The following is a 27603-nucleotide window of genomic DNA, read 5'->3' on the forward strand; positions in this document are numbered from 1 at the left end:
GCTACCTTCTAATTCGCAGTAGTTCCTTATGTGCCTCGCGATACTGTGTCGATACACTACAAAGATCTATCTCACCGAAACCTCGCTTGCTAATCATTCACATAACACGTATGAACATATGTAGCATGTGTAGTATTTAATATGTGTAGCATAATAGCAATAAATTAACATGTTAACAAATGTTTTTTGGTATATTGATAACTAAAAGTGAATACCAGACATTTGTTTTTGACCACACTTCCTATGAATGTTTTAGAAGTTTAAAATACAGTCGTCCATACTAAGTGTTTTGTTAGGTTTTTATAGTTTAAAATATAGTTTTTTTGTTCTAGAAGTCACAAAATACTGTTTTCTTCACGATTCCTACCCTAGTTTTATTTATTAGTCCGAGGAGTAAGCATACGAAAGTTTACAGTTTCACTCTAGTCTGTGTGTGTTTGTGTGGGGAACTTTATTTCTCGGTAACTACTGGACGGATCTAAATCAAATTTGGTGGGCAAGTAGCCCATCGTCTCAGGAATAAAAATTACTATATTTGATGGCCGAGCAGGCTAGGGACAGGCTCGGCTCACCTAGTCTTTGTTTCTCGGTAACTACCGGCCGGACTCTGCTAGGGCGGACTCGGTTAGACAACAGACACTATGTTCAACAGCTTTACATGCCTGGAGTTTCTGAGTTCAGTTCACTGTGTTCGCCTTGTTTATTTATTTATTTTTTTAATCATGACTAAACAATAACATTATGATCATATCTGATGTTCATACTTTTAAAAAATCAAAATATACCTGTGTTTACTCCTAGTAATGCAGTTAAATAAAAAAAGATGTGTTTAAATAAAAAAGATACGTTTTTATTTCAGATATCTTGTGAACTTTTTGAAATGTGGCTCAATATGTTGGCAGAGTACCCTTTTAATAATCATGATTGGGAAAAAGCTTACAGAAAATACCATTATCATTTTAATGTGGATATTAGAAAAGTCGGACCAGAATATGCGGAAACATTACGGGGTCATTGTTACAGGGGTAAGTCTTATTGATTGATTGATTTGGTATTACTAAGCTCATGTCGAAACGAAAAAGGCTCTTTTTTCCAACATGGAATTAACAACATTGACGTAGCGGTGCATATGAGGAACATGCTTTAATATTCTGTGCCTGTAACAGAGGTATAATTATCAGTGTGGAATAGTGTACGTACGAGTAGCGGATAGACCTAAACTTAGTCTGAACACTACACTAACTTTCGTACTAATGTAGAATATGTCAGATAATATGTTACGGTGATCCAGAAGTCCCGTTACACCCCTATGTATTTCGCGATGAGATAGTTACGGACATACAATATTTTTTAAGAGACGAAATAGTAATATAATCCAAAATGTCTGTTTGGACACCATCATTTTCGTTACAATGGAAGTTGCATGCTAAATAGCTTCTTTCAGTTCGTTAGTTGTGTGGTAACACCTGCACACAATGTGCTGTATGATATAACCTCACAGTGCATTATCATACGATGAAAGATTGGACTTCTGGGAGGCCAGCCCAGAGGTGCTGATAACTGTGGAAAACCACGTCCAATTCATCTGTTAGAAAACACTTCGTTCTGATTTCGGCAACCGAATAGTGGGTTGGTGCTCCATTTTGTTGAAACCGATAAGCCTTTCGGCTTGCAATGGAGAACATGCCAGTCCCACAGCATAGTGTGATAGGTTTCACTGTTGTACAGTGTATCTCGTCCCGTGCAGAGCGTAACTGGACTTTTGGATCACTCTATAGAATATGTGTCATAAGTGACAATACAGTCATTGTTCAGTGAAATATTTGTGAATATATGAACTGGATTTCAGTTAAATTTACTGAAATTGTAATAAAATTACAAGTTAACAACATTATCCCCTTGTCTTTCGTTCTTTTCATTTAGTGTGGCACGTGCCTGCTTTCTGTAACGATTGTCTTGACACTCCGTGTGGTAGTATTCAACATGCGCAGCAGCTGATCACCACTTTCACTAGCTTCTTTATATTGGCTTCATACGCTAAGCATGCACGTCTTATGGAGTGTTTAAAATCATGGACAGATGGTAGCTACACCTTCAGAATTGAAGAAGACGCATATCCAAAGAACATAATTGGGAAGAGCTTGCAGGGTTCCCAAGATTCAATAATAGACAACATTGTGAGTACAGCAGACAGTTTTTTTTATTTATTATCGGGAAGAAATAATATGGGTTAAATTAATAGTATTTTCAAATGTGACTGAGTGATTAGCGTGTGCATATAAGGTCTAGGGTTTGATTCCCTCTTAAGACAATTTCCGTTGTTAATAGCATCAAGGGGAAATTGTAACCAGCTTCTGGAATTAAGAATTATGAAACTCTGGGCTGGAAAGCCATACATAACAGCGATGTGATCCGAAAGCTCTCCACTGACTTCTATCCTTAGCTAACTGCATCCAGTTTCTACTTTGTATTCCAATCTCTGCGAGATCCATCTTAATATTGTCCTCCCATCTGCGCCTAGGTCTTCCTAATGGTCGTTTTCCGATTGGTCTTCCAGTCAAGACTTTGAAAGCGTTTCTACTTTCTTCCATTCTAGCTACATGACCCGCCCACCTAAGCCTCCTAGACTTGACGACCCTAACAATGTTGGGTAAACCATATAAATTATGTAGTTCCTCGTTATGAAGTTTCCGCCATTCCCGTTCCTCTTGGGTCCGAATATTCGTCTCAGGATGTTGTTGTCTCAAATACTTTCAGTCTATGTTCTTCCCTCAGAGTAAGTGACCATGTTTCGCAACCATACAGAACAACAGGTATGATTATCGTTTTGTATATTTTAAGCTTCAAATTCCTCGACAGAATTCGCGACGACAAGAGATTTTGAACCGAATAGTAACACGAATTCCCTGCTTTTAGTCGACTGGATTGTGTGTAACAATATACATCGAATCCATACCCTGGGTCCGATGCACAGAACTTTTTTTTTTTTTGTGTGTGTGTGTGTGTATTATGTATGTGTGTGTGTGTGTACAGCTGTGTAATTAATGAAAGTAAGTAATTACAAAAGAATTAAGTGAATGAGAAAAGGGAGGAGACAAGAGGATCCACGTACATGGTATTATCCACCTCAAGCATGGCCTGTGATTGAACCAAGAACTCCTCGCAACAGACAGAAACGCTCTACCACTGAGCCACCTTGTCCACAAATTTTTAATTTCATTTTTATTTTATTCATATGTTGAGTTAAAGATGAGAAATTGAATATTCAATAAGCATCTTAGTATTTACATAATTTATTTAGTTAGTTATTTAATTAATTCATTTTCATTGCAGATAAAAGCGCAAACAGTGATTCGAAAGGCGTTGATAGAAGAATCTTCTGTTCATTTGTTATGGCAAGAAACGTATGAGGAGTTCAAGAACTATCTTGCTGAAATATGGACTGGGCTGAAAAAATTCACAAAAGATTTTTCTCTCAATATTGAAGAAGGAGAAGTCCGTCGATGCTCTCTAGCAACGGAAAAGATAATTAATTTGTTTCTAGATCTATTTCATGGAAAAGCGAACCATACTCTTAAAATTTTAAGATACAAAGGTACCTTTAGCGATTTTTTTTTTATTTTATTATTGTTACTTTAAGTAGAGATAGACAGAATATATTTATATGTCCGGAAATTATCTGCATAATTTTATTACTTAAAAATAACGAAAATAGCATATATAGGATTCTGAAGCTAAATAGTATTGTATTATCTAAAGGCTCTGCTGTGTAAGTAACAAGATGACAATTGTTTATTATGTTCTTCAGCTTTTGTGTAATTGTTTTATTTTTTGTGACAGTCTGGGAAAATATTGGATTTGATGTTTGTCGATACTACTTCCAGAGCTTGACAAAACTTGTTATTTTTGCAACGTTGTAGGTGGTTGGTAGGGTTTGCTTCTTCCCAGTGTTAGGAATGTTACAGAGAGAGTTTCAAGCGAAACAACAATGAAAGCAAAAGTAAATGGCTCAAAAAATTAAGGAACTTGAAGTTAAGACATCCACTCTTCATCAAGAACGTCTAATCAGTAGATAACTGGAAGGAGTCCGAAGTCTCCGTAACTCTAGGTTTTAGTATCACAGAAAACAATATTAGTGTAATTTTAGTTGTGGTACTGATAACACTGCTTTCATAGTCACTGTTTGGCATCCCTGCATCCAAGATCACGTGAAGCATTTCAGTTGTGTAACTATGGCTGATGTGAGAGGTTACAATTACACAATGGAGAAACGGTTAGTAGCATGCATATGGGTACATAAATGACCATACACAGGGCAAACAATGACGCATGAATGACTGCGTTTAGAAGTCACTTTGGCAAGAATCTGACACATAAAGCAGCCTTGCTTGACTGAGAGATAGGTCAAAGGATGTGTCAAAGACAGACTTTGTACCCTGTCCTTGAAGAAACCTTAGTTAAATTAATTTTCACTGGTTACAGCATCATCTATCACGAATCAAATATATAAGTCAGTCACAAATCACAAATATATTAAAGGCCTGGTAAGGACTAACGGAATCATCCGATATATATATATTTTCGGAATAAAATTTATTTATTTTTTGCCGTAGAATTCGAAATTGCAATAAAAAATGAAGTTTGCATTTAAGTTTTCAAAGTTGCCGCCACTCCACTTCCCGCCAGGGGTCAAATCGGGCTAATTTTATCACATGAATTTTCCTCTCCAAAATAATAACTTTTTATTTCGATTCTTTTTTTTTTTTTTTTTTTCGTCTGATGCTTATTTCTCCACATATTCTGCAGTCTCAAGTTAAGAACTCACCCTGTATATGCATAGGATGTGCATTGCCTCGTCCGTTTCACTTGCGTTGTTACTGCTATAAAGGCCATCAAAATTTGGTTGTTTTGTAATATTGTAGTATTCTTAGTTTGCAACATTGAATAAGAAGTCTGATATTGAAGTTTACCTTTAACATGTAAAATTGAAATATGCAATAACCTGATGTAGTTCCATTTGAAGAAATATAACTTCGTTGAGTTGGCAACACTGTTAGCCTTTTAACCTTATGGTATCGTAGAGTATGCCAAACAATGTCCCCTTACAAATATTTGCAGGCTACAAGATTTCAGTGTTTTGTATCTATTAGTTCTAAAGTTATAAGGAGGTATCAAGATAAATGGTTCACTTTGTATATATACACTATGGCGATAAATTCGTTATACAAAAGCAAGAGGAGTAATTCCTCAGAGTAAAACAAACAGAAAAGTTCCAATAAACATAGGGCAAAAACCGGGTCATTTACGTGTTATAAGCTGCCGAAAGCGTGGGAAAACAAACTTTAGAGTTAAATATTTCACTAACTGCTGAGCGTAGACGTGATGCGGCATGATATCGTTAAAGGATCCTAACTTGCTCTAATCAAATTTGCAGTTTTCAAATTTGTGCGTGACAGCGCAAGGGTTTCCCCAAAGGACATTAGGGTTCTTGGACATTTTATGACGTAAATTGAGTGGACAAGAGCATGTAAAGGACGTCTCACTGCCTGGAAATACTAGTACGTTGCAGGTCAGTACTCATATACGCAGATTAAAAGATGGCGAACGAGGTAATAATCATTGTGTGTGGTTGCATACCTTCTGAAAAAAGTACTAGTAAAAACGTTGTACAAGAATTCACTGAAAACGTCGCTACAATGTAAAAATACATACAACACAAGCCGATAGGTAACAGAAAATAAAGAAATTCCGATTGTTGATCTGGAATATTAATGTCATCGCATTTCTTTTAATGAAGATCTGTTACTACTGCTACGGTCGTTTAGTTTATTTATGTTTCGTAATGTACATACTCGTCTGTCATTCTCTCCAGTATCTTTTTCAGGCCCTTTGTGGCTAAGCGGTTAGCATATGCGACTTTTGCATGGGAGATCCGGGTTCGATTCCCGGCGGGAGCTTATGTGGTTCGGATTCCACGTTAATCAGTTTGTCCAGTGGCTACGCGAACGGCATGCTAATACACCCCGCTTCATGTCTCGTGTTCTCTTTACAGATGAAGCTACGTTTTTCCGTGATGGAGTGTCAATACACACAATCAACATTTCTAATCTCAGGCAAACCCACACGGAATGTCAACTTTTGCCCATCAGGAACGATGTTTTGTGAATGTATGGTAGGAATCGTTGATAATTATGTAATCGGACCGTACCTACTACCACAAGGCTTGACCGAGTGGGAGTATCGCATAGTTTTGGAAGAGGTTCTGCCTGACCTGTTAGAGATTGTGCCACTGGCTGTTCGTCGAAACATGTGGTTCATGCTCGACGTTACTAAAGCACATTTCACTGCGGAAATTTTCTCAACGCATTTTTTCCTCAGGACCAGTGTCTTGGCCACCTCGCTCACCAGACCTTAACCCCTTTCTTTTCCTGGGGCCATATGAAACAACTAGTCTATGCGACGCCTATACAATCAGAGGAGGGTTTGCTTGCTCGAATTTTTGGTGCTGCCTTGAGCAGTAGCGAAACGCCAGGAGTGTATCAACGAGTCCGCCGGTCCTTTCGTCGCTACTGTAATCTTTGCATTGAAGTGGCAGGTCGAAACTTTCAACACCTTTTGTAGTGACAGTTCTGATAACCATCCTCTTTTAATTTCAACAAAGACTCTTCTCTGTACCTCGTTCCCAACAACTCTCTTCGGTATGGAATTTGGGACCGTTATACGAGTTGTACGATTTGGGACCAGACACATCAGAATCTGTTACAACAAAAATCGCAAGTAGAACGAATGTTTTGTTTCACGTGTCAGTTTAGAAAATTGATTGAAAAAAAAAGAACGTATGGTAGTCGCATTTATGTGATATACTGATCAAAATGAATGTGCTCAGTTATGTATATTATATTATTATTATTATTATTATTATTATTATTATTATTATTATTATTATTATTATTATTATTACGCGTTTTTAGTTGTCTTTTAATAGTACTCCCTGCTCAATTCCTGTAGTAGTAAACTTGAAAGCGTTCTCAAAAGCGTTGCGATATCATTAATATGAGCAGATCAGCAATCGGAATTTCTTTATTTTCTGTTGCCTATCGGCTTGTGTTTTACGTATTTTTTACATTATATTGACGTGATGTTTCCAGTGAATTCTTATAGAACGTTTTTACTAGTACTTTTTGAGGAGGTATGCAACCGCGCACAGTGTGTTTTACCTATCCGCCATCTTTTAATCTGTGTGTATGAGTACTGATCTGTCATGTAGTATTATTTCCAGGCAGTGAGACGTCCTTTACATGCTTTTATCCACTCAATTTACATCATAAAATGTCCGGAAATCCCTAGCGTCCTTTTTGGGGAATCCCTTGCGTCGCCATTGCACAAATCTGAAAACTGCAAATTTGGATAGAGCAGGTTACGATCCTTTGACGATCATGACGCCTACGCTCAATAGTTTGTGAAATATTTAACTCTAAAAATTGTTTTCCCACGCTTTCGGCAGCCTATAACACGTAAATGACGCGGTTTTTGCCCTATGTTAATTGTGTTTATTGGAACTTTTTTGTTTGTTTTGCTTTCAGGAATCACCCCTCTGCTTTTGTACAACGAATTTAGCGCCATACTAATATATATATATATACTGTGTGATCAAAAGTATCCGGACACCCCAAAAACATACGTTTTTCATATTAGGTGCATTGTGCTGCCACCTACTGCCAGGTTCTCATTATCAGCGATCTCAGTAGTCATTAGACATCGTGAGAAAGCAGAATGGGGCGATCTGCGGAACTCATGGACTTCGAACGTGGTCAGGTGATTGGGTGCCACTTGTGTCAGAAATCTGTGCGCGAGATTTCCACACTCCTAAACATCCCTAGATCCACTGTGTCTGATGTGATACTGAAGTGGAAACGTAAAAGGATACGTGCAGCACAAAAGCGTACAGGCCGATCTCGTCTGTTGATTGACAGAGACCGCCGACAGTTGAAGAAGTTTGTAGAGTGTAATAAGCAGACATCTATCCAGATCATCACACAGGAATTCCAAACTGCATCAGGGTCCACTCCAAGTACTGTGACAATTAGGCGTGAGACGAGAAAACTTGGATTTCATAGTCGAGCGGCTGCCCATAAGCCACACATCACGCAGGTAAATGCCAAACGACGCCTCGCTTGGTGTAAGGAGCATAAACATTGGACTATTGAACAGTGGAAAAACGTGTGGAGTGACGAATCACGGTACCCAACGTTGTTTACGCTTGCACCCCTTGCTGTTTTGCTTGGCACTCTCAGAGCACAGGCCTACATTGATGTTTTAATCACCTTCTTGCTTCCCACTGTTGAAGAGCAGTTCGGGGATGGCGATTGCATCTTTCAACACGATCGAGCACCTGTTCATACTGCACGGCCTGTGGTGAAGTGGTTACATGACCATAACATCCCTGTAATGGACTGGCATGCAGAGAATCCTGACTTGAATCCTATAGAACACCTTTGGGATGTTTTGGGACTCCAACTTCGTACCAGGCCTCACCGACCTACATCGATACCTCTCTTCAGTTCAGCACTCCGTGAAGAATGGGCTACCATTTCCCAAGAAACTTTCCAGAACCTGATTGAAAGTATACCTGCGAGAGCGGAAACTATCATCAAGGCTAAGGGTGGGCCAACACCATATTGAATTCCAGCAGTACCGATGGAGGGCGCCACGAACTTGTAAGTAATTTTCAGTCAGGTGTCCGGATACGTTTGATCACATAGTGTGTATATATATATATATGTATGTATTACAAATGCCCTATTGCGTGTATATTACATAATACTAATGTTAGTTAGTTTACGCTATCCTAAGTAAAGGTTATTTAAGTAATAATTATTGAATTAAATTGTTTGACTTTACAAAGATTTTTTGCTGTTTCATAATATGAACAAAAATGGACATTTTTGCTACAGAATTCAACGATATTGCACCGACGTGTAAAGGCGAAATTTCATCTCAAGGGGCCACTGTTAAACAAAGCACTAAACCTAAGGTAGCTAATCCACAAGGAAAGAAAAGAGATGATACCAACTTAGCGGAAGGTAATTTATTTTTTATTTGTTGGAAGATTATTTTATTTTTAAACTCAGTTATAGACTGGTGAAATAGTGTTTCATTCTTGAAGAAATTGCCTTACATGTAATAGATATTTCCACTAATTTTCTTTATTGCTTTAAAAAAAAAAAAAAAAAAAAAAAAAAAACCTTCAGAGTTAGCTGATTACGAAGATCACTTCCTTTCGCTCATGCGATGATTCTAACTAGTCGAAATTTGCAATTGATGTCCGGTCTGCTACTCGTGCGCTTAAAATAATGACCACCATGTTTGTACGTCATGTGTCGGTACAAGGGAAAATGTTTGCGCCGCTCAGTAGAGAAACGACTTAGCGAAAGATACGAAGCATGTTTTCAAATGCCTACGACGTTGCTAATAACATAAGGAATAAGAAAAGTAACAGGAGTTAAGGCTTCTTTAAAAAGAACGCTATTTGTCTATTTATTTATTACCAATTATTTGAATATCCTAGGAAGTTGTAGTGTACTAATTTGCAACATTATTGACATTGTGTGCGGCTTGAGATAATAAACTAATTAATGTTCTCATGTTTGGGTCGCCGACCGAACTTACGAAGCGAATTTTATTCATTCTTAACAAAAACTAGGAAATTAACACATGAAAGGACATTTCACCAAGTAAAAATAACCTAAATTTTTTACTGAGTTCAATAGGTTACGAATTCTTCTAGACAGCAAAGATCTCAAAGCATGGGTCGCGGACCCTTTTAGTATGAAATATGGCCTTCTTACAAATAATTGAGTAGCATACACCGCAACATATTGAATAATTATAACAGATAACGAAAATTCCGTACGTATGTTCCATACGTTACACGTTCTATACAAAATGCATTGGAAAGATAGGGAAAACGTGCTGCCATCTATTTGTTATTAACGCATATGATAAACACGTTAAATGCATAATAATGATAACGATAACAGCATAAATTGGATTTACTCAATTTTGTTATTCAATATTTCATAGATCAACTCATTTCTGAGGCCGTAATTGTATTCAAAGTTAAATAGACATGTTCCAATTGATAATGTCATTGACCTGAACAAAATGATAGGGTAAATGTAGATCCTCATGTGTAGTTTTCGAGAAAAACGGATTTTTTGTAAACCTAATAATTGATGCTGTACGATAGGCATGTCATTTATTCAACTGAAGCTGATAGTGAAGTATATCGTCGTCAGGCTTTCCATTATGACATTAGCAAAATGACAGTACACAGTATATATAATGAGATGTAGACCAAAATTGTTGTTGACTTGAAAACTTTCATTTTTGGATCAAAAGATCCAATATATTTCAATCAAAAATTTTCTTGTAGGCCTTATATCTGGAGAACTACGTATAGTGTAGCCAAACTCAAACTATCACTTAACTCAGTATGATGTGCTTATCCCGTAGAAAATACGAAAACTCGATTTTAGGGGCTCTTCAAAAATTTTGTTGACCCTAATCCAATTGGCCCAAAAGATCCTATATATTCAATTAAATATTTCCTTTAAAATCTGGAGAACTACATATAGTGTAGCCAAACCCAAACAATCAGTTAACTCAGTATGGTGGGCTTATTCCGTAGAAAATGCGAAAACTCGACTTAAGGGCTTTTCAAAAATTTTGTGGTCCCTGATTCAAAAACTAATTATTGGCCAAGATTGCAATCTTTGATCCTTTTTTTTTTTTTTTTTTTGGATTTTCTAAAATTCTTATCGTTTAACTATATTTTTATTTTTTTTTTTTAGTTTTACGTCCCACGCTTATGCCGGCTAGGTTAAAGGAGATGAATCATGATGAGAGATGAATGAAATGATGGAATGAAGAAAGTGGGAGGAAACGGGAGAACCCCGAGGAAAGCCACGCTCACGGTGTTTGTCCACCACAAAGTTCACTTGGCGGGGGCTGTGATCGAACCCGGGACCTCTAGCACCAGAGGTGAACGCTCTACCACTGAGCCACCGCGGCCCCCGTTTGACTATAATAGTTCAAAGATAAGACATAATTATATAAATCGAGAAATCACATCGAACTGAATAAACGTCATGCTCAAGGATAAATTCTCATGTATATTTGCTGAGAAAATCAAGAAAAACTAATTTTTATAGCACTAGCAATTTTTTCGGTCGTTACTAATAATTGCTAATTTTGATTCTGCTTGCAGAGATTATTTATTTATTTATTTATTGCATGGTGTATATGTACAACAATTCATAGTTCTGTAGTAGATTGTATCTATTGTTGTGAGTCTGTTCTCCTAACGGGGACACACAAGCTACTTATAAATTAAGAAAAGGGAAGTAATGAAAGGTTTTGTTAACTGTGAATATTTCCCAAAGACAGAAAAATAAAACTGAATCACAATTATACTTTGATGGTTAGGCAGCAAACAAATGAGCATCGAAAAATATTGTGGACAGAACAGTCAAATGAAAAATATCTAACGAAAAGTCTTAAAAATTACTCGGAAATAATTTGATAAATTTCCAGTGATATGCCTTTATATATATATACAGAATATTATATGAGAAAATGAAGGATTTTTTTTTTTCGATAAAAGACGACGATGGAGGGGAATTACATTAAATGATAAATTTCACTGTACGTAATATTGGATAACCGATTAAGTAACTTTTTTTTTATCAGTTCTGTGTGCGTTCCAAGCTTTAAAACATAACTCAGTAAAACTAAAAGAAGAATTTTCTTTAAATAAAACATAAAAGTTGTATTAATAATCGCATCATCATGAAATTAAAACTACAGTATTTCTCTTTCTTGTAGAAACCGTCGTGGTTAATATGAAGTGTAAACTAACACCATCTGAACCCATATCAAATGGAACGCCTAGAAAGGAAAGTGAAACTCAACCAAGTGAAACGTTAGAAAACAAGGAAACTGCTCAGGGTCAGAATGTGCAGAAGAGTAAGTTTTACAGACACTGTATTTAAAGTGACTTAGTAACCATCTTGTGTACATAAATTCTTTGTATAAATAATTCTTTCGCAATGTGAAATAAAAATCTATTTTAGCTAGAGATTACAACTAGAGTTACTCCTTTAGACAAGTAAATTCAGTTATTAACTTAAGTAGATCTTCTACCATTCTTGTAAAATTCTTTGCTTCTGCGTTAGTATTTCTTCACACTTACTTTCTTAGAGAAAGTTCTTTCAAAGTATTGAAAGGCAATTTTTGTAAATTGCGTTAAGTAAATGTATTTCCTTTAAGATAAACAAAAGCTATGAACGTATATCTAAAGGTACAAACTATCTAATATTTATTATAAAGATTATTATTATTAATAATAATAATAATAATAATAATAATATTTTTATTTTATGTTTTGCAAATAGTTGTCAGAAATTGGCTGGATTCTTGTAAAAGCTTGTAAGTTCTTTTTGTAAAATAGAACTCACAATAGTTAGGCTCTTTGAGTTATTAAGTCTTTGTTCAGGGTTCCTACTGGTAAGTGAAGTCAGGGAAAATGGTACAGGTCTCGGAAACTCAGGGAAAAAGACTGGAAATCAGGAAAAGTCAGGGAAATGTTATAATATATATATATATATTTCTAATATTAATTGTACACCAATTTCAGCTTAGCCAACCATTAATGATCAGAGTATGGAACGTTGCTCAGATCTTTATGGGTGGTAAGTGGAATGTACGTATGAGCAATTGGTTATTATTAGTCTCTATATAATAAATGTTCTTATGTATAAATATTCAACGTTATTTTATTCCTTATATGTCCGCGTCATCCGACACCTGTCATGAAGGTCAAGGAATTTCCTGCCAGAGGTCAAGGAGAAATCAGGGAAATAGATTTCTCCAGTTCAGTAGGAAGCCTGTTGTTATGCTGACTTTAAAGTAAGCTTTCGATTCCATCCATGCAGCTTATGAGATTGGTTTCTGGCTGTGGATAAAGTGAAAGCTTTCTCACCAGAGATCGGCTCAAAATTATTAATCTTAAATATTTTTCTTTGTATATATCTATGTATTTGTAACTTGCGTTTCATTTATTGTCGGGCCACTAACTCGTAACTTCCAAATATATTATTATTGTAGGAAACTAAAGCAGATAAGACATTGTAGATTTTGTTAATTATGTCAGATTAATATTTCTTTTGTAACTCGTCTGTATCTCCTAATTAAAAAAAAAAAAAAAAAAAAAACAATAATTCTTTGTGTAGTGATGCATTGCACATTACCTTTATAAATCCACAGTGAATTATATTTATATATTGCTATATTATAAACCATTATTTAAGAGTCCATATATTTAGAGATTTTGAGTATCATGTATCTCTAGTTTAAGTAAAAATAATAACTAGTTAAACAAAATAAATTATCTATTTTGTGTGGCAATAAGTAATACATTCTCTCTCTAGTATTTCTTTTTCTTTCGGTAAGTTTCACAAATAGAAAACAGGACCAAAATTGAACAGAATTTGTGAAATTATGAAACATATTTATTAAAATCTCGAAAAATGCCAAGATGCTATTTTGAGCTGAGTAATGTAAGTAATCTAGTCTTTGCACATTATGATCAGTAGAAACAGGAATCTCGTTTATAGTCTAGTTGTGAAAGATTTAACAGAACAAAAATATACAGAGTTGCTAGTAAAAAAAAAAAAAAAAAATGTTTCTTATTATAATTTTGTTCTTGCAGAGTGTGCCTGTTGTTCCACCCATCCAACAGATGTTAAATTTAAAGTTTGTCAAAGATGTAAAGAAGAGCGTTGGGAGAACAAACGATATTATTGCAGCCGTGACTGTCAAAGTAAGCAACTGTTTTGAAACCTTTATTTTTATATTTGTGTTTTCTTGTGTTTAGGAATAATTTATTTTACAAACAAATCGCTCGTTTATTTTGTGTTTCAGTTACTTGTATTTTTATTTCAGCTGTATTGAAGTCTGTTCCCTCCTAGAGGTGACCTTTTACAATAGGCTTTTATCAATTAGACTAGCCTTCGGCTAGGTGGGGGCTCCAGAAACCGCGCGCTTGCTTGGCCTACGGCCTCGTACCTCTTAAACTCACAATTCTACGGAATTTCGTGTTTCTTTTCCTACTTGAACCATCTAAAGAGAAGATTTTGTGTCCCAAGAAAACGCCCATTTAAAAAACATGGGACTTTCTTCATCCCCTCTTTAGACCGCTTAAAACTAAAAACATTCACTTTTGGCAATTTTCTTGTGGATTAGTACGGAAAGGCTACAATCATGCCAAATTTCATTGTTCTGATCCTGCCGGAAGTGCCTAAACATTTTAGGGTGTAGATGTCCCATCGGAAAGATTTTTCAGTTCTCTATAAAACCACTCTAAAGTTGAAAATTTTTATTTTTGGTGATTTACTTAGGTAACGCTAACGGAAACGTACAAGCATACCGAATTTTAAGTTTTTATTCCAATTCCAAGTACCTAAAATATGAGGTCATAAGTTAAAAAAAAAAAAAAAAAACATTCATGGGGAATTTTTTTATCATCTCTTTAGAGCCCCTAAAAATTAAAGATATTCACTTTTGGCAATTTTCCTGTCGATTAGTCCCGAAAAGCCACAATCATGCCAAATTTCAACTTTCCACTTCAATCGGAAATAGCCCTTTATTTTATGTCGGTGTATGTAGTTTTATATATAGTTAGGATACTGTGTAAAATTTTACTGTATATATAGATATATATATATATATATAGTAAGGAGATTGTGAACTTAAGACTATTATGTTTATGAAGTTTCCTATCAGTATGTTAAATTTGTTAAATTGAAATCAAATTATCTTCGTTAATTATAAGCAATGATTTATAGAAGAAATATGTATGTTCCCGGATTGATATCCACATTAATTCGATTATTCTTCAAAATAAGAATTCAACAAGTGTCTTAACGTTAGTCAGTTATTAAGTAAGATGTTCGAACTGTGAAAATTATAGTAATTTTTGATATAAAAATATTTTTGTAATCCTGCAAAAAGTGTCTTTAGGGTAATCATGAAAATGAATCTCATGTAGTTCGTAACGTTTCTAGAACATACATTCTTCCCTTTCTCAGAGATAATACGCAAAAAATAATATTTTTTCATTATATTTAAGATTTGGAACTTAGGTTTGCATTTTCGGATTGATTGAATCAGCCATATCTATACTTAGCTAACTTCATAATTGTTTAACTATGTTGAGTAGTCAAATGTGGATTTATTCTAAAAACGGTAAAACGAGACTAATAAAATTGATATCCTGCATACTTCTGTTCAAGAAGAAATCTCTTCTGTGATTTTTTTAAAATACAGTTTTCAAAATAACGGGAGAGTCAAAAGGAACATAAAAATTTAGATTTCAATTGAAATATGAAGTGTTATTTAATCACTTATTGGATGATTTAATAAGTTTAGTACCTGAAATACAGAAGGTTGATACGTCTGTATGTCCGATTTTAAACCTTCGCCCCTGCTTACAGAATCGATCGATCCGAATGATTCAAACAGCAAGAGGAAACCAAAAGCCTGTAGTATCGTGCCAAGTTCGCACGTGTGGGGTATGTACATCATGGCTCCCAATGTGAACCGGTTTTGGGAAAGCTACTACGTCATAGCACTTTTCCACGCCAAGTTTTCCGTGACACAAATTCAGAAACAGTGTAGGGAAAATGGATGTACATTAGGGTCAACAACCAAAACATAATTAATCTACATAAACACCACTACGTTCCAGCACTTCGTTCACCCAGTAAGGGAAGTAGAAAACTACCGTGTACCGCAGTGACTGCACGTGTAGCTCGGAAGTTGCACCGAATGGCACTGCAGAGAAACCATCCTGTACATGTAATGGCAAGACGATTGCACGTGACACGTCAACTGAGAACCGCAACCTACGTGGTTGATTAAAGCTCTAGAGGGATATGTCTTCACTGCTGCCCTTCGGAGGGAGACGAAGATTCATTGTAGGTGCTTCTACGAACGCCATCTATACGGGGAAAACTGAAAGTTCGTTGCCTTACTCGATGAAGCTGGATTTATCTATCAGATTCTAGAAAATTTGAGCCGTATCGTACATCCCGTCCAGGCTTCGTACATCAATGCAGAGGAAGTTTCTCGAAGGGATTTCTTGATTATCGCAAGATACCGCTATGAAGGCAAGTTAACAATTCGGCAGGTGCCTAAAAACTGCAAAATCAACTCCGCATTTTATCAGCCACATATCCTCACGCCAATTATACAGATCTGCCCCGTCTGGATGGAATTACAATAAATCAAGTCCGTATGCATATGGATAAGCCCTCATCACATACATCTCGTTCTACACAGAGATTTCTGCAACAGATGGCGGCAGACATCGTCATCAATGTTATTCTTTCCAGGAGATACCAGTGAAGTCACCTGATGCAAGTCAATGGATTTTTGCGGGCTTGATTTGTTGAAAAGAGAATTTGCATCTCGTCGTATCACCACTGTCCGTGGCCTCTGAAAAGCCTGCCAGGGGGAGTGGCTCAAGATTCCCGTTTCTGTACTTCAATGGGGCCTTCTGCAATGGAAGTTACGGTACAGGGCTATTGCCAAGACACATGGCTCTCACATCAAGGGCAAGCGATGGTGGTCCCGTGGTTTTTCCTAAGATACGTGAGACATCAAAATCAGACACACACAGACGGATCATATGCCATCATTGGTGCCGTATGGTGATCCCTGCGAAACATCAACAAAGATTGACGCGCTGACGGTGTACGACGCTTTCCACACATCTCGCAGTAAGTGATAGAGATGGGAGGTAATTACATTGAAAGAATGCAACAGGTATTTTTCTGTGCTTAAGTCCAGGTACGAATTATAAAAACGTTGACATTATTTTTTGCCCGGCCTTTGTAAGATTGAGCCTGTGATCATTTTGTACAGAAATAAAGATTTTTAAAGCGGACACATCTTTAGTTTTAACGGATAAAAAAGTAATAACAGCGGTCCGATGTTGCCAAATTGTCTTAAGTTCGGACATTGAGTGTGCAGTGAATAATATCCACAATTACATTACGAAAGAGAAAGGAATCATACAGTACCATACTTTTTATCAAATAAACTACTCAATATGATGGTGTAAAAATACTTGGTTCACTGTAAATATACACATTTTTGTTCAACATTTAACATTCTTATTTTAAAATCAGGACGCTTTCAATTGGAATGGGATTCTTCAATTTTTGTTCGTTGCTTTCGATATGTCCGTTAAATGGAAATCCGTAAAACCGTGAGATGAGAGTATAATTGGAGTAACTCGATCCTATTGTGAATATACAAATTGTCAATAACGAACTAGGAAATATATCATTTGTGGAACTTAATCGTTAAAAATTAACATGTGGACTCAGTTACGAAATTCTTTCATTCATTTAATTTTCTTTCATTTTATGTTACAATGGACTCTTTGTTCACGTTCGAACCTCATCCGTGGGAACTGGAGCGATAACATACTCTCATAGACTTATCTTATACGTCAATGCTCCAGCCAACGAGAATGTATATGCAGACGAAATGAATAAAAATTTGTATGAAATGAGGGTTTCGAGATTACTTTTTTTACGCCTGGGTTCTAGACCCGTGGGTGAGGTTTCGTGAGAGAAGCGGGAAGAGCGACGCGCCATTGCGGAAAATGGACGGATAGCAGTGAAACCTGCATTGTAATTTAATTTTTTCGTGATTTGTTTCCTAACCTGTCCAAAATAAGTAAGTATGGACACTAAAATTGTTAAGGAATTAAATACAAAAGTTCAATCACATTTGCATTAGATTAAGTATTTTCCTCGGTGTTCATTATGTGCATAGTCCGCCTATACTAGGTTTCACAATATAGTACTTATAGTGAAATCAAATTGCTGAATTATTGCTTTAATATAACTCGTAATATTGTGGTTGATTGCGGTTGTTAGTGATGGAGTTGAAACAAACCTTCGTTTTGTTTGAATAACATCACAATTTGCGTTGAAACAGCATTTGTGTGTTGATAGCTTTGTATGTATTCAGGTTACCATTAGTGAAGCTGTCAATGCACGGATGCTGGATGGATTCTAAGTTCGATTCTTGATCTTGGTTATTAAGTTGATTTCTTTTGTCAGTACGAAAAACGATGAATACACACATTTGTGGATCCATAATTAATCTTTAATAATGATAAAATAATATATGTCTATCATTAGATTTTTGCATATAAAGGAGTCACCTAGAGCCACCAAATTTTGTACACAGATAGATTCTCACCAGATATAACTTCGTACGCAGCCATATTTTCGGCTTGGGGGAAGAAATTTCCAGGGGCTGAAATGTATGCACTTTCTGGCCATTTCTAAGAGCGTCTTTCCTGTATGCAACCAGTATTGCCTATTGGTTATGCAGGCTTGTATAACAATGGAGGATAAATACCCAGGCAATGGAACGGTTGTGGGGAAATTCTTTAAGGACACTTCTTCCTCTCCTTGTATCTAGGTTCTGAATCAACACTCGGCAACAACAGGTGGTTAAAGCTAGTATTAAAGAAAATGTAAATTATAACATGTTAGCCAACATACTGTAAAAATATCACAATAACTAAATAACCGAAACACAGCTTGTGATTTATCTACTATCAAACCATCACTTCACGGAATATATGTGTATTTTTACCACTTTATAACTCAATGACTAACTACTCCACTGTCATGTCCCTTGGACTTGCACATCTAATGTGAATTAATAAGCAAATTCAAACTTGATGAATCCTAAAATTTTGAAAATAATAATAATAAATAAATAAATAAAAAATAATACAATGAGAATTCTTGTCAAGATTACCTTCATCCAGATTTAACTTGGTTTCTTTGTTCTTATGTAGTAAGATTCAAATATGTGATGAAACTTTTCTAATAATTTTAAGCTCCTTAATACCGTGGTTGGACATTCCTAAGTGGACATTAGACCTTAAACCACAGAATCCTAATTTTTAGAGTGTCTTATGTGTTCCTTGATACTGGTATCTGTGTTTCTCTTAGTCATACCAATGTAACAATTTTCATATTGTCATATACTTCCGCATATACGTATTTTTGTCTGTAAAATGTTTATGTGTATTAATTGGAAATTTATAACTTGTCTTTAAATCATATTTCTTAGCAAAAATGATTTAAATAATATTTCTTATGACATCGTGAGGTTAGTCATGTTATTTAACTAAAAAAAAAAAAAATGTGCCAGGAGGTTTGTATAATTGATTTTAATTAACGACATATAAAAATAATACTTTTAACTAACATTCGTCTTTTCCTTGTGCCATTCTAGGTAAAGACTGGGAGAATCGTCACCGACAGGAGCACAAAGAAAGAAAGTAGGGTGAGGAAATATATTTTCATAGACTCTTACTTGTGCGGAAAATACCAAAGTAGGTTGTGCTAAATTACAGGAGGTATTGAAAAACGCATTTAAATAACAAACTACCGTATATGTTTTTACTTAACGGAAACTATTGGATTCACATTTATTATTAAGGAAAAAAAAAATACCTTGTAACCCGAACTTGAGAACCGTAGGTCATAAGTGTAACTGCTACACCGCACACTATTAGTGGGTCGCGTAGAAGTACAAGTCTGCACAGAAAAAGGGACTCAAAGATGGCCTGAAGCGATTTACTTTTGTAGTTCTCAAATTCGGGTTGTGAGCTCCTCCGTGGCTAAGCGGTTAGCGTACGCGCCTTTGGCGTGGGAGGCCCGGGTTCGATTCCCGGCGGGAGCTCATGTGGTTCGGATTCCACGTTAATCAGTAGGTCCACGTCTCATATAGCCTCGCTGCTGAACGGGACGTTAAACTCAAAATCACCTCACCTCAAATTCGGGTTGCAATGTACAGTCAGCGACAAAAGTTCTCTCCATTTGGTAAAATTTATTTTGGGAATAACGGTGGTATATCTGGAACGAAAATGGTGATATAGCTGAAACGTTCAGAAAATAACATTCTTTTTAATTTACTGAAAACTGTACTCAGCTGTCTTCCTTCCATTCTAAAGTTATTTACGAAACTTAATTTCTTCAAACGAAAAGAACTTTTGTCACTGACTGTACGACTAGTTTTTTTCTAGCACTGTATATGTATTGTATGTATCCTCATTACAGAAGACAAATAAAGCAAAATAATAAACTGAACTCAAATATACATACAGAATACAGTTTTATTGATTTTATAACTTTTCAGTGGAACCGATATTGTGGTTCTGTAATCCATCTGTGTTGGAGGCGTGATAATATTGTGAGAAACGGCCTATGAGAGTTGATCTTGCATGATGGTCTGTGGACCGTCCAACTGCACTGGATTCGGAGTCCACTTCGGTCCTTTCCTTCATAACCTCGGTGTTGTATAAGGGCGGAAAACACAAAATTTTAAAGCTACTGAAATAAAGTGCGCCATATCTGTAAACCGAAAAACCTTACTTGGAAAACACCGAATTAGTAGAAGGACCGATTTTATACAGTCTCCGTGGTTTTTAGAAAGTTTGGATTTCGTAAACTCACAGTATTATGCTAAAGACCAAGACTGGGTAATTTTCCCACCTTTCACAGAATTTTATGTGATTTATTTTCTCTGGGTCAGATGACGTAATCAATTTTCCATTAACAGCTACCTGTTCTTTTCTATTTTTAAAAAAATAATAATTATTATTTTACATTCAAGAATGATTATTCAGGTAGTTCTTATGTTCAACACAAGATGTCCCTGCTTACCTAGTTTCAAGTAGCCCCCATACAGATATCAAATGAAGCTTTATTCTATTAATTCTGAAGAATAATTTAGTGGTATTCTTTGAGCGGCTTTTAGACTAAGTACGAACCTGCGACTAAATAAAAATAAAATGGCATATATTGTTTAAAAGCAAACTTAAACAAATATTTTTCGTGTACGGTAATATCATTTGTCCTAGAAATGAACTATCTGGGAGAAAATCCGTTTAATTGGTCGGAAACAATTAAGTTAAGTCATATGTATAGATGAGCGTACCACATTATTCTTTTGTCTCATGGAAAATAAAATAATAAAACTATAAAATGTAGCTTTTAGTACACTTCCGAATGAAAACGTATTCTTAAAAACATATTTATTTACTTTGATTTTAAATTATTCATATACCCATTCTCAACTTCTATAAGAAATATTTCTTATATATATATATATATATATATATATATATCTTCTAAGCTCTTCCTTTTATTATGAATTAATGAATAACAGGGAGTTGTGATAATTCAAAAAAAAAAAAAAAAAAATGAAATGAAATTTTGGAGTCTTACGTCCCACGGTTATGCTGGTTAGGCTAAAGAAGACGGTGATGATGAGTGATGAATGAAAATGGTGGAATGAAGAAAGTGGAAGGAAACGGGAGAACCCAAAGAAAACCCACGCACGTAATGTTTGTCCATCACAAAGTTCACTTGGCTGGGGCTGGGATCGAACCCGGGACCCCAAGCACCAGAGGTGAACGCTCTACCACTGAGCCACCGCGGCCCCACAAGTGTGCTAATTCAATGTCATCAGGTTTCTAAACTCGGGCTTATTTTGGCGTCTACTACTGTTTATTATTCGACTAACAACGCTGTTTCGTAGAATAATCCATGTAACTATTAATAGAAACAATTATTTGAATAATTAACATGGTTGTTTAGAAATAGAGACAAAATAAGAAAAACGTTTGTTAATGTTGTGCTCTCGGTGATCGTCGGTGACTGCATTTCAAAACACAATTTACAAGTTGTATATTAGATAATGTGTTTGTGAGCCACATGAAGATTAAAGAAGGTGAAGCAATAGAAATGTTGGAAATGCGGACATCTTGTGTTGACAAAATTCTTACTTTAAGTTAATAATGCTAATAAAACACAGAACAAACATTTACATGGTATAAATATTCATGAAATTTAATGAATTGGTACCGATAGAGAATATATTGTAAGAAAATAAAACGAGCTATTCCCACCAATTCTCATTCAAGACTATGAATACATTAATGTACATAATAACTAAACGTATTTTGAGATTAATGGTAAAGTGGAAGAGAATAATCTGACTTTTTACTATCCTAATATCAATTTCTTTCATTATAACTAAATGATATTTAACTTCGTTTTTCATTTTAATTATATGTTATTTTATCCGAATATACGTGTGTAATTTATAATGTCATTCTTTTCAGGTTTATTTGGTGTTATGGACGATAGGGTTTATAACAGATGAGAAAGTTTTATAAGGATCCAACCATAAGAAGTGCTTAGCTAATTGCGTTAACTCTTATAAAGGATTCTTTTCGCTCATTGAAAAAAACGGGCGATCAAAAAAAGCTATATTTTTGTATTGTATTCGTTGACAAATTATAAGAGTATTTTATTGTGGCATTTCCCAATGCAATAAATAAAAGGTATATTTTGTAGTTTTAAATATAAGACATAGCTAGAGGTACATTCTTGAAAATTTGACCAATTCTTTTACGCAAATAATAAAATACAAAATAAAATAATCCGTGGAATTAAGAAATATGGCTTGAAGTATGTGGTCAATTTCTATGTAAGTTCCATATAAAATAGCCATTATCGGGGATAAAAGAGTAAGGAAAAAGTAAATATAGAGTTATTTATTTATTTATTTATTTATGCCTTGTTTGTTAATTAATTGCAGCCTTTTTTAGCATTGCTTGACTTTGCATGGAAATGTCAGCTTTAAAAAGAAACTGTTAAACAAGTAATGTTAAAAGAGATAAGTGTAACGTGTAACACTTGATTTGATGGTTGATCTTAGAAAAGCGTTCCTGAACAGTTACAACTACTTACCCTGTGATCTGTTCCTGCAGATTAAGTCACATAAAGATCAAACCATTTTATGAAAACGTCTTGCACTTTTGATAACAAGGATTCTAAACTTGAAATAGAATCTTTTGATACACTGGTTGTTTATGTAGAAAAACCTTTTTGTGGGAATTCCTTGAAAAAAGAACGAGATTTTACGATTCTACTGTAGATATGGAACAACTGAGAGTTTCTGTTAGGCACTGCTTCTGTATTTCTTGATGTAATTTGTACCCTTAGCAAAAATTCAATTTAATTATTGAACATGTAACCAATTATAATACACTAAACTCAAATTCGTTGACATTCAACCTTAACTGTTTGCAAAGCTTTTATAAACGCAATCAAGATAATAAGTATTATTACACTTACCTCCTTAAAAATTAGATTAAAAATGTGTTAGTTATTGCCTTTAATTATTTCTTGAGTAACTGAGAACCATGTTCCTTTATTCCATCTATTTTATTTTAAACATATATATTTGTGTGTGTGATGATGGTACTCAAGTAAATGAGAATTTTATAATCGTGACTGTACTAATGCCTCGTACTAATAATTTAGTTAATTATTGCTAACTGTTGTGATTATACAGTTCTGGAACAAACTTCAGTCGAAACACGGAATTAAGGGCTAAATGAAAAGAATGCCACACTACATATAAGATATACCTACCTCAAATATAAAATAATTTTAATAATACCAAGCTATCAACCAATGCTAAATCAAGGAGAAAACTATTGTATTGATTTCTCTGATAAATATTTTCTTCTTCAAAAAATACTTCTCGGGGAAATCAGGATACATTTATCTAAGAATGTATTTAAGTAGTAAAAAAAAAATAAAAGTTATTTATAATGTACATTCCTAAGTTTATATATTAGTGGCATGCATCTACTACATTTTAGACTGATATTATCACTTGGAAATATATGCAAAGTTGAAGCATAAATACGTAACTTAATGGTGCTTAAATTTGTGTGATATAAGATTATATTTGCTCAAAGAAAGACAAAGTAATAGCTTTGTTTAATATTATCGGAAGTACTTAAATAAAATTAGAAAAAGCAGTAACAATTAACATTATTAGTAAAGAACATTTTTTGCCTTCATTGATAGAGGTAAAGGACGCCTGTAGACAATACGATTTTAAGGTTTCGGTTACTTTTGCTTTGTATTGACAGAGAGTAAAACTACCTGTGAATAATATGTGAGTTTTAGATTTTTGTTACTTCTTCTTTGTACAGATAGAAAAAAAGGATATCTATAGAAGGAACGTGATGTTAAGATTTTTGTTACTTCTTCTTTGTACAGATAGAAAAAAAGGATATCTATAGAAGGAACGCGATGTTAAGATTTTTGTTACTTCTTCTTTGTACAGATAGAAAAAAGGATATCTATAGAAGGAACGTGATGTTAAGATTTTTGTTACTTCTGCTTTGTACAGATAGAAAAAAAGATATCTATAGAAGGAACGTGATATTAAGATTTTTATTACTTCTGCCTTGTACAGAGAGAAAAAAGGATATCTATAGAAGGAACGTGATGTTAAGATTTTTGTTACGTTTGCTTTGTATAGATAGAGATAAAGACTACCTATAGAGAGAACGTGATCTTAAGGTTTTTACTTTTGCTTTGTATTGATAGAGAAGAAGGCTGCTTATAGAAAGAATGCTTTTTTTAAAAATATTTTTTTAAACTTTTGCTTTATTGATACGGAAAAAAGCTGCTTATAGACAATACGTTGATTTGAAGATTTTTATTAACATTTAATTTTTATGTTAATTTATATGCTTATTTTTACTATTTAGTATAGTGCATACTATTGAAAAAAATCTGCAAGAAAAGCCAGTGAGTGCCTTTAAGTTATTTGGTAATATGCTAAGTCATTATTTTGCTAATGAAAAAGGAATTTGTTTGCAAAGTTACTTATATACTAAGTGTATGGTTTGTACTTACCTTCTCAAGAAATGTTTTATCAAAGCATTTTATACACATGTGTATTGTGATGTAAGATAACTTTAATTTTTGAATGTACCGTCACGATCCTGTTTAAAAGAAACTTAACGACCTTTCTTTAATTCAAAAGTATTATTTCTTTGTTCACAATAAGAATTACAACAAACAAGCCGGTAGATTGTTCATTACTTCCTTTCAAGTATGTGTGTTAAAATATGTAGTGTATAGAATCGAATAGACATCCCATAATGTTAAAATGATGTTCATTGTATTTTTAAAGTATTACTTTGTTAAGTTACTGTCACATTTCAACATTTATTTCTCTCTCGTGTCAGTTTTCAACTGGGTCAATAAATATCGAAGTGGGCCTAACTTAAATGTGAAATTAATCGTGAAGGTAATGGTGTAAACTCTGTATCTGTCTCATACTATTTTTAGTATTTTGAATAGTGTTGAGAAGAAGAGTAGAACTTACATGTTCATTGTTACAAATCGTACACTGAAGAAGACTGTTAATTATCATCATTTTTATACAGTATTATAATGTTCATAATTAAAACTATGGAAGAATTTGCTGTGAGAGTTTATATATGTGTAGGAATCGACGGCAAAGTAGTTTTTTGTTAATTATTAGAGTAATAATTTCCGATACTGTCTTAAGTAAATATAGGAGATATAGGTATTAGTTACCGTGTTAACATTGTAATTGAATAGCTTATACTGTACATGTTCTTTCATTGTCACATATCAAAAAGAAATATGCATACTTTGTAAGCATATAACTTTTTTTCATATATATATATATATATGTATGTGTGTGTGTGTGTGTGTGTGTGTTTTATATAAGATTTCCTTTTTTTACAGTTATGAATAAAGACCAGCAATTGTGGCAAAATAAAAACCAAAATGTAGGCAAAGTAAGTTTTAAGAATGACATTTAAAACGGCTTTATTTATTTATTTTGTGTTAAAATATCTTTATGAACAGAAATCATTGCTACAAAACCTGTTTATAAATATTTTCAAAGTGTATCATCTATATACTAACTGGTAGTAATAAAACACGATGATACACAGATATTTTAAGCAGTTATTCAGTTACGGAATATTACCATGTCGTTTACACGTTGGCAGCACATAAGCCAAATCAACTTATAGCACACCTGCTCATTTTAAGGTTTCTGTATTCGGCTTCATTATAGGGTTGGACCTTCTATATATATATATATATATATATATAAAAAAAAGTTGTAAACTTTATGTAATATAGTACGAAGTAGTACATAAGAAATTGGCACCTCAGCAATCCTCTTGTATTGCAAATATATATTGTATTTTTTATCATAATTTACCAGAACCTATAGTGAAGGTCTTGAATACCACTAATTTATAAGTATAACTTTGAAGTATTAATAACCAGTACACATCAAAATGAAGAAAGAGAACGAAAATTGCTCTGTATAAATTAGAAACATATGATTAACATAAACATAAAACTGTAGAGAATACGCTAATGAATACCGTGACAGAAAACTACATAAAAAACTCAGTTCATGTTGAATAAATCCTACTTGGCCTTGCTTGCACGATGTCATAAGCATTTTCTTTAGGTTGTCCACGCACAAGTTCTGTCATCTGTCCGTTAAGATGTATGTGAAACCTGAAAATGATTGTTTAACATCTACCGATGTGACAGGATCATATTTGAAGCATGTCACAAACTTCGAATAAATACCATTACAAACAATCGTGCTTTCCATGCATTTGGTTGGTTAACAATGATTAATATTTTCGGGTGAGGAGCATTATATTTCATATCTCACAGGCGGGTTGTATTGCTCGATGACGGCAAGAAGTGTGACTTGTATTTCCTGTAAAAAATAAATAAGTTAATTAATTAATTAAAGAATAAGAACAAAATTTAAAAAGCAGTCATAAAGTGGCAAATATATACAACTGACATATATTTATAATTTCTTGTAAAAATGGCAAAATATGGAATTTTGCTACAACTGCCGGTCTTTACTTACGACATTCCATGCTTACAGCTACAGTGAATCATTTTGTACATTTTAATTTGTGAAGTGTGTCTCATATATGTATTGTATTACTAAATACCAAGGAGAAGCCCATTTACACTTTTTGATTTTCTGTACTTTTTTGTTTCGTTTATGTACTAATATTTTGTAAATAAACATTTTTTTTCAGTATCTACTTTGTGTACTTAAATTATGTAACGCAATTTAAATATTCGTTTGTTTGATTTCCCAACGGTACAACCTCTCAGCGTAAATTTCCAGTTTCCCGTAATTAAAATCTGACGAAAAGGGAAGTGTGGTGTATGGTGTTTCAAAACAACACCGACAACGTTTGGGAAATTATTCCTGACACCAAGATATGACGAAAAGTATAGAACAACCTGGGTGCACAAATGATTCCTTTCGGAGTTATAGGCTGCCGAAAACGTGAAAAAAAAATTATTTTAAAGGTCCATAGCTCCAAACTTATGGGACCTATCGTAGTCGTGTCAAGACCTTACTTAGGAACTAATATGTGTGCTATCCAAAAATACGTGTTTCAGAATCCTAAGGTATCTACGCAACAATTTTTATAGAGGCAGTTTGGCTACGGGCGTATAATTTGAAGAACTCAACAACTACCTCTATAATTGTCGCGGAACTACCACAGGATTCTGAAAAAATGAAATGAAATCT

The 27603-nt window shown here is 34.4% G+C and overlaps 1 protein-coding gene across 7 annotated transcripts in view; it reads left to right on the plus strand.

Annotated features, from left to right (window-relative positions):
- The window catches only part of LOC145675879 (uncharacterized), a 143822-nt gene extending 116735 nt beyond the window's left edge, over window positions 1-27087 (plus strand). For 5 of the 7 annotated variants that reach the window (XM_081746669.1, XM_081746670.1, XM_081746672.1 and 2 more), the window contains exons 19-26: window positions 860-1025; window positions 1924-2177; window positions 3334-3595; window positions 8955-9083; window positions 11887-12027; window positions 13772-13882; window positions 19393-19443; window positions 22289-27087. In XM_081746669.1, coding sequence (XP_081602795.1) covers window positions 860-1025; window positions 1924-2177; window positions 3334-3595; window positions 8955-9083; window positions 11887-12027; window positions 13772-13882; window positions 19393-19442 — 1113 coding nt within the window. In that variant the 3' untranslated portion in view covers window position 19443; window positions 22289-27087. Of the gene's footprint in view, window positions 1-859; window positions 1026-1923; window positions 2178-3333; window positions 3596-8954; window positions 9084-11886; window positions 12028-13771; window positions 13883-19392; window positions 19493-22288 lie in introns of those variants that run through there. The other 2 variants (XR_014129236.1, XM_081746673.1) reach the window with 2 other exon arrangements.
- The last annotated feature ends 516 nt before the right edge of the window (window positions 27088-27603 follow it).

The sequence above is a fragment of the Thermobia domestica genome, chromosome 18, assembly GCF_964235325.1.
Source record: "Thermobia domestica chromosome 18, izTheDome1.hap1.1, whole genome shotgun sequence".
NCBI lineage: Eukaryota > Metazoa > Arthropoda > Insecta > Zygentoma > Lepismatidae > Thermobia > Thermobia domestica.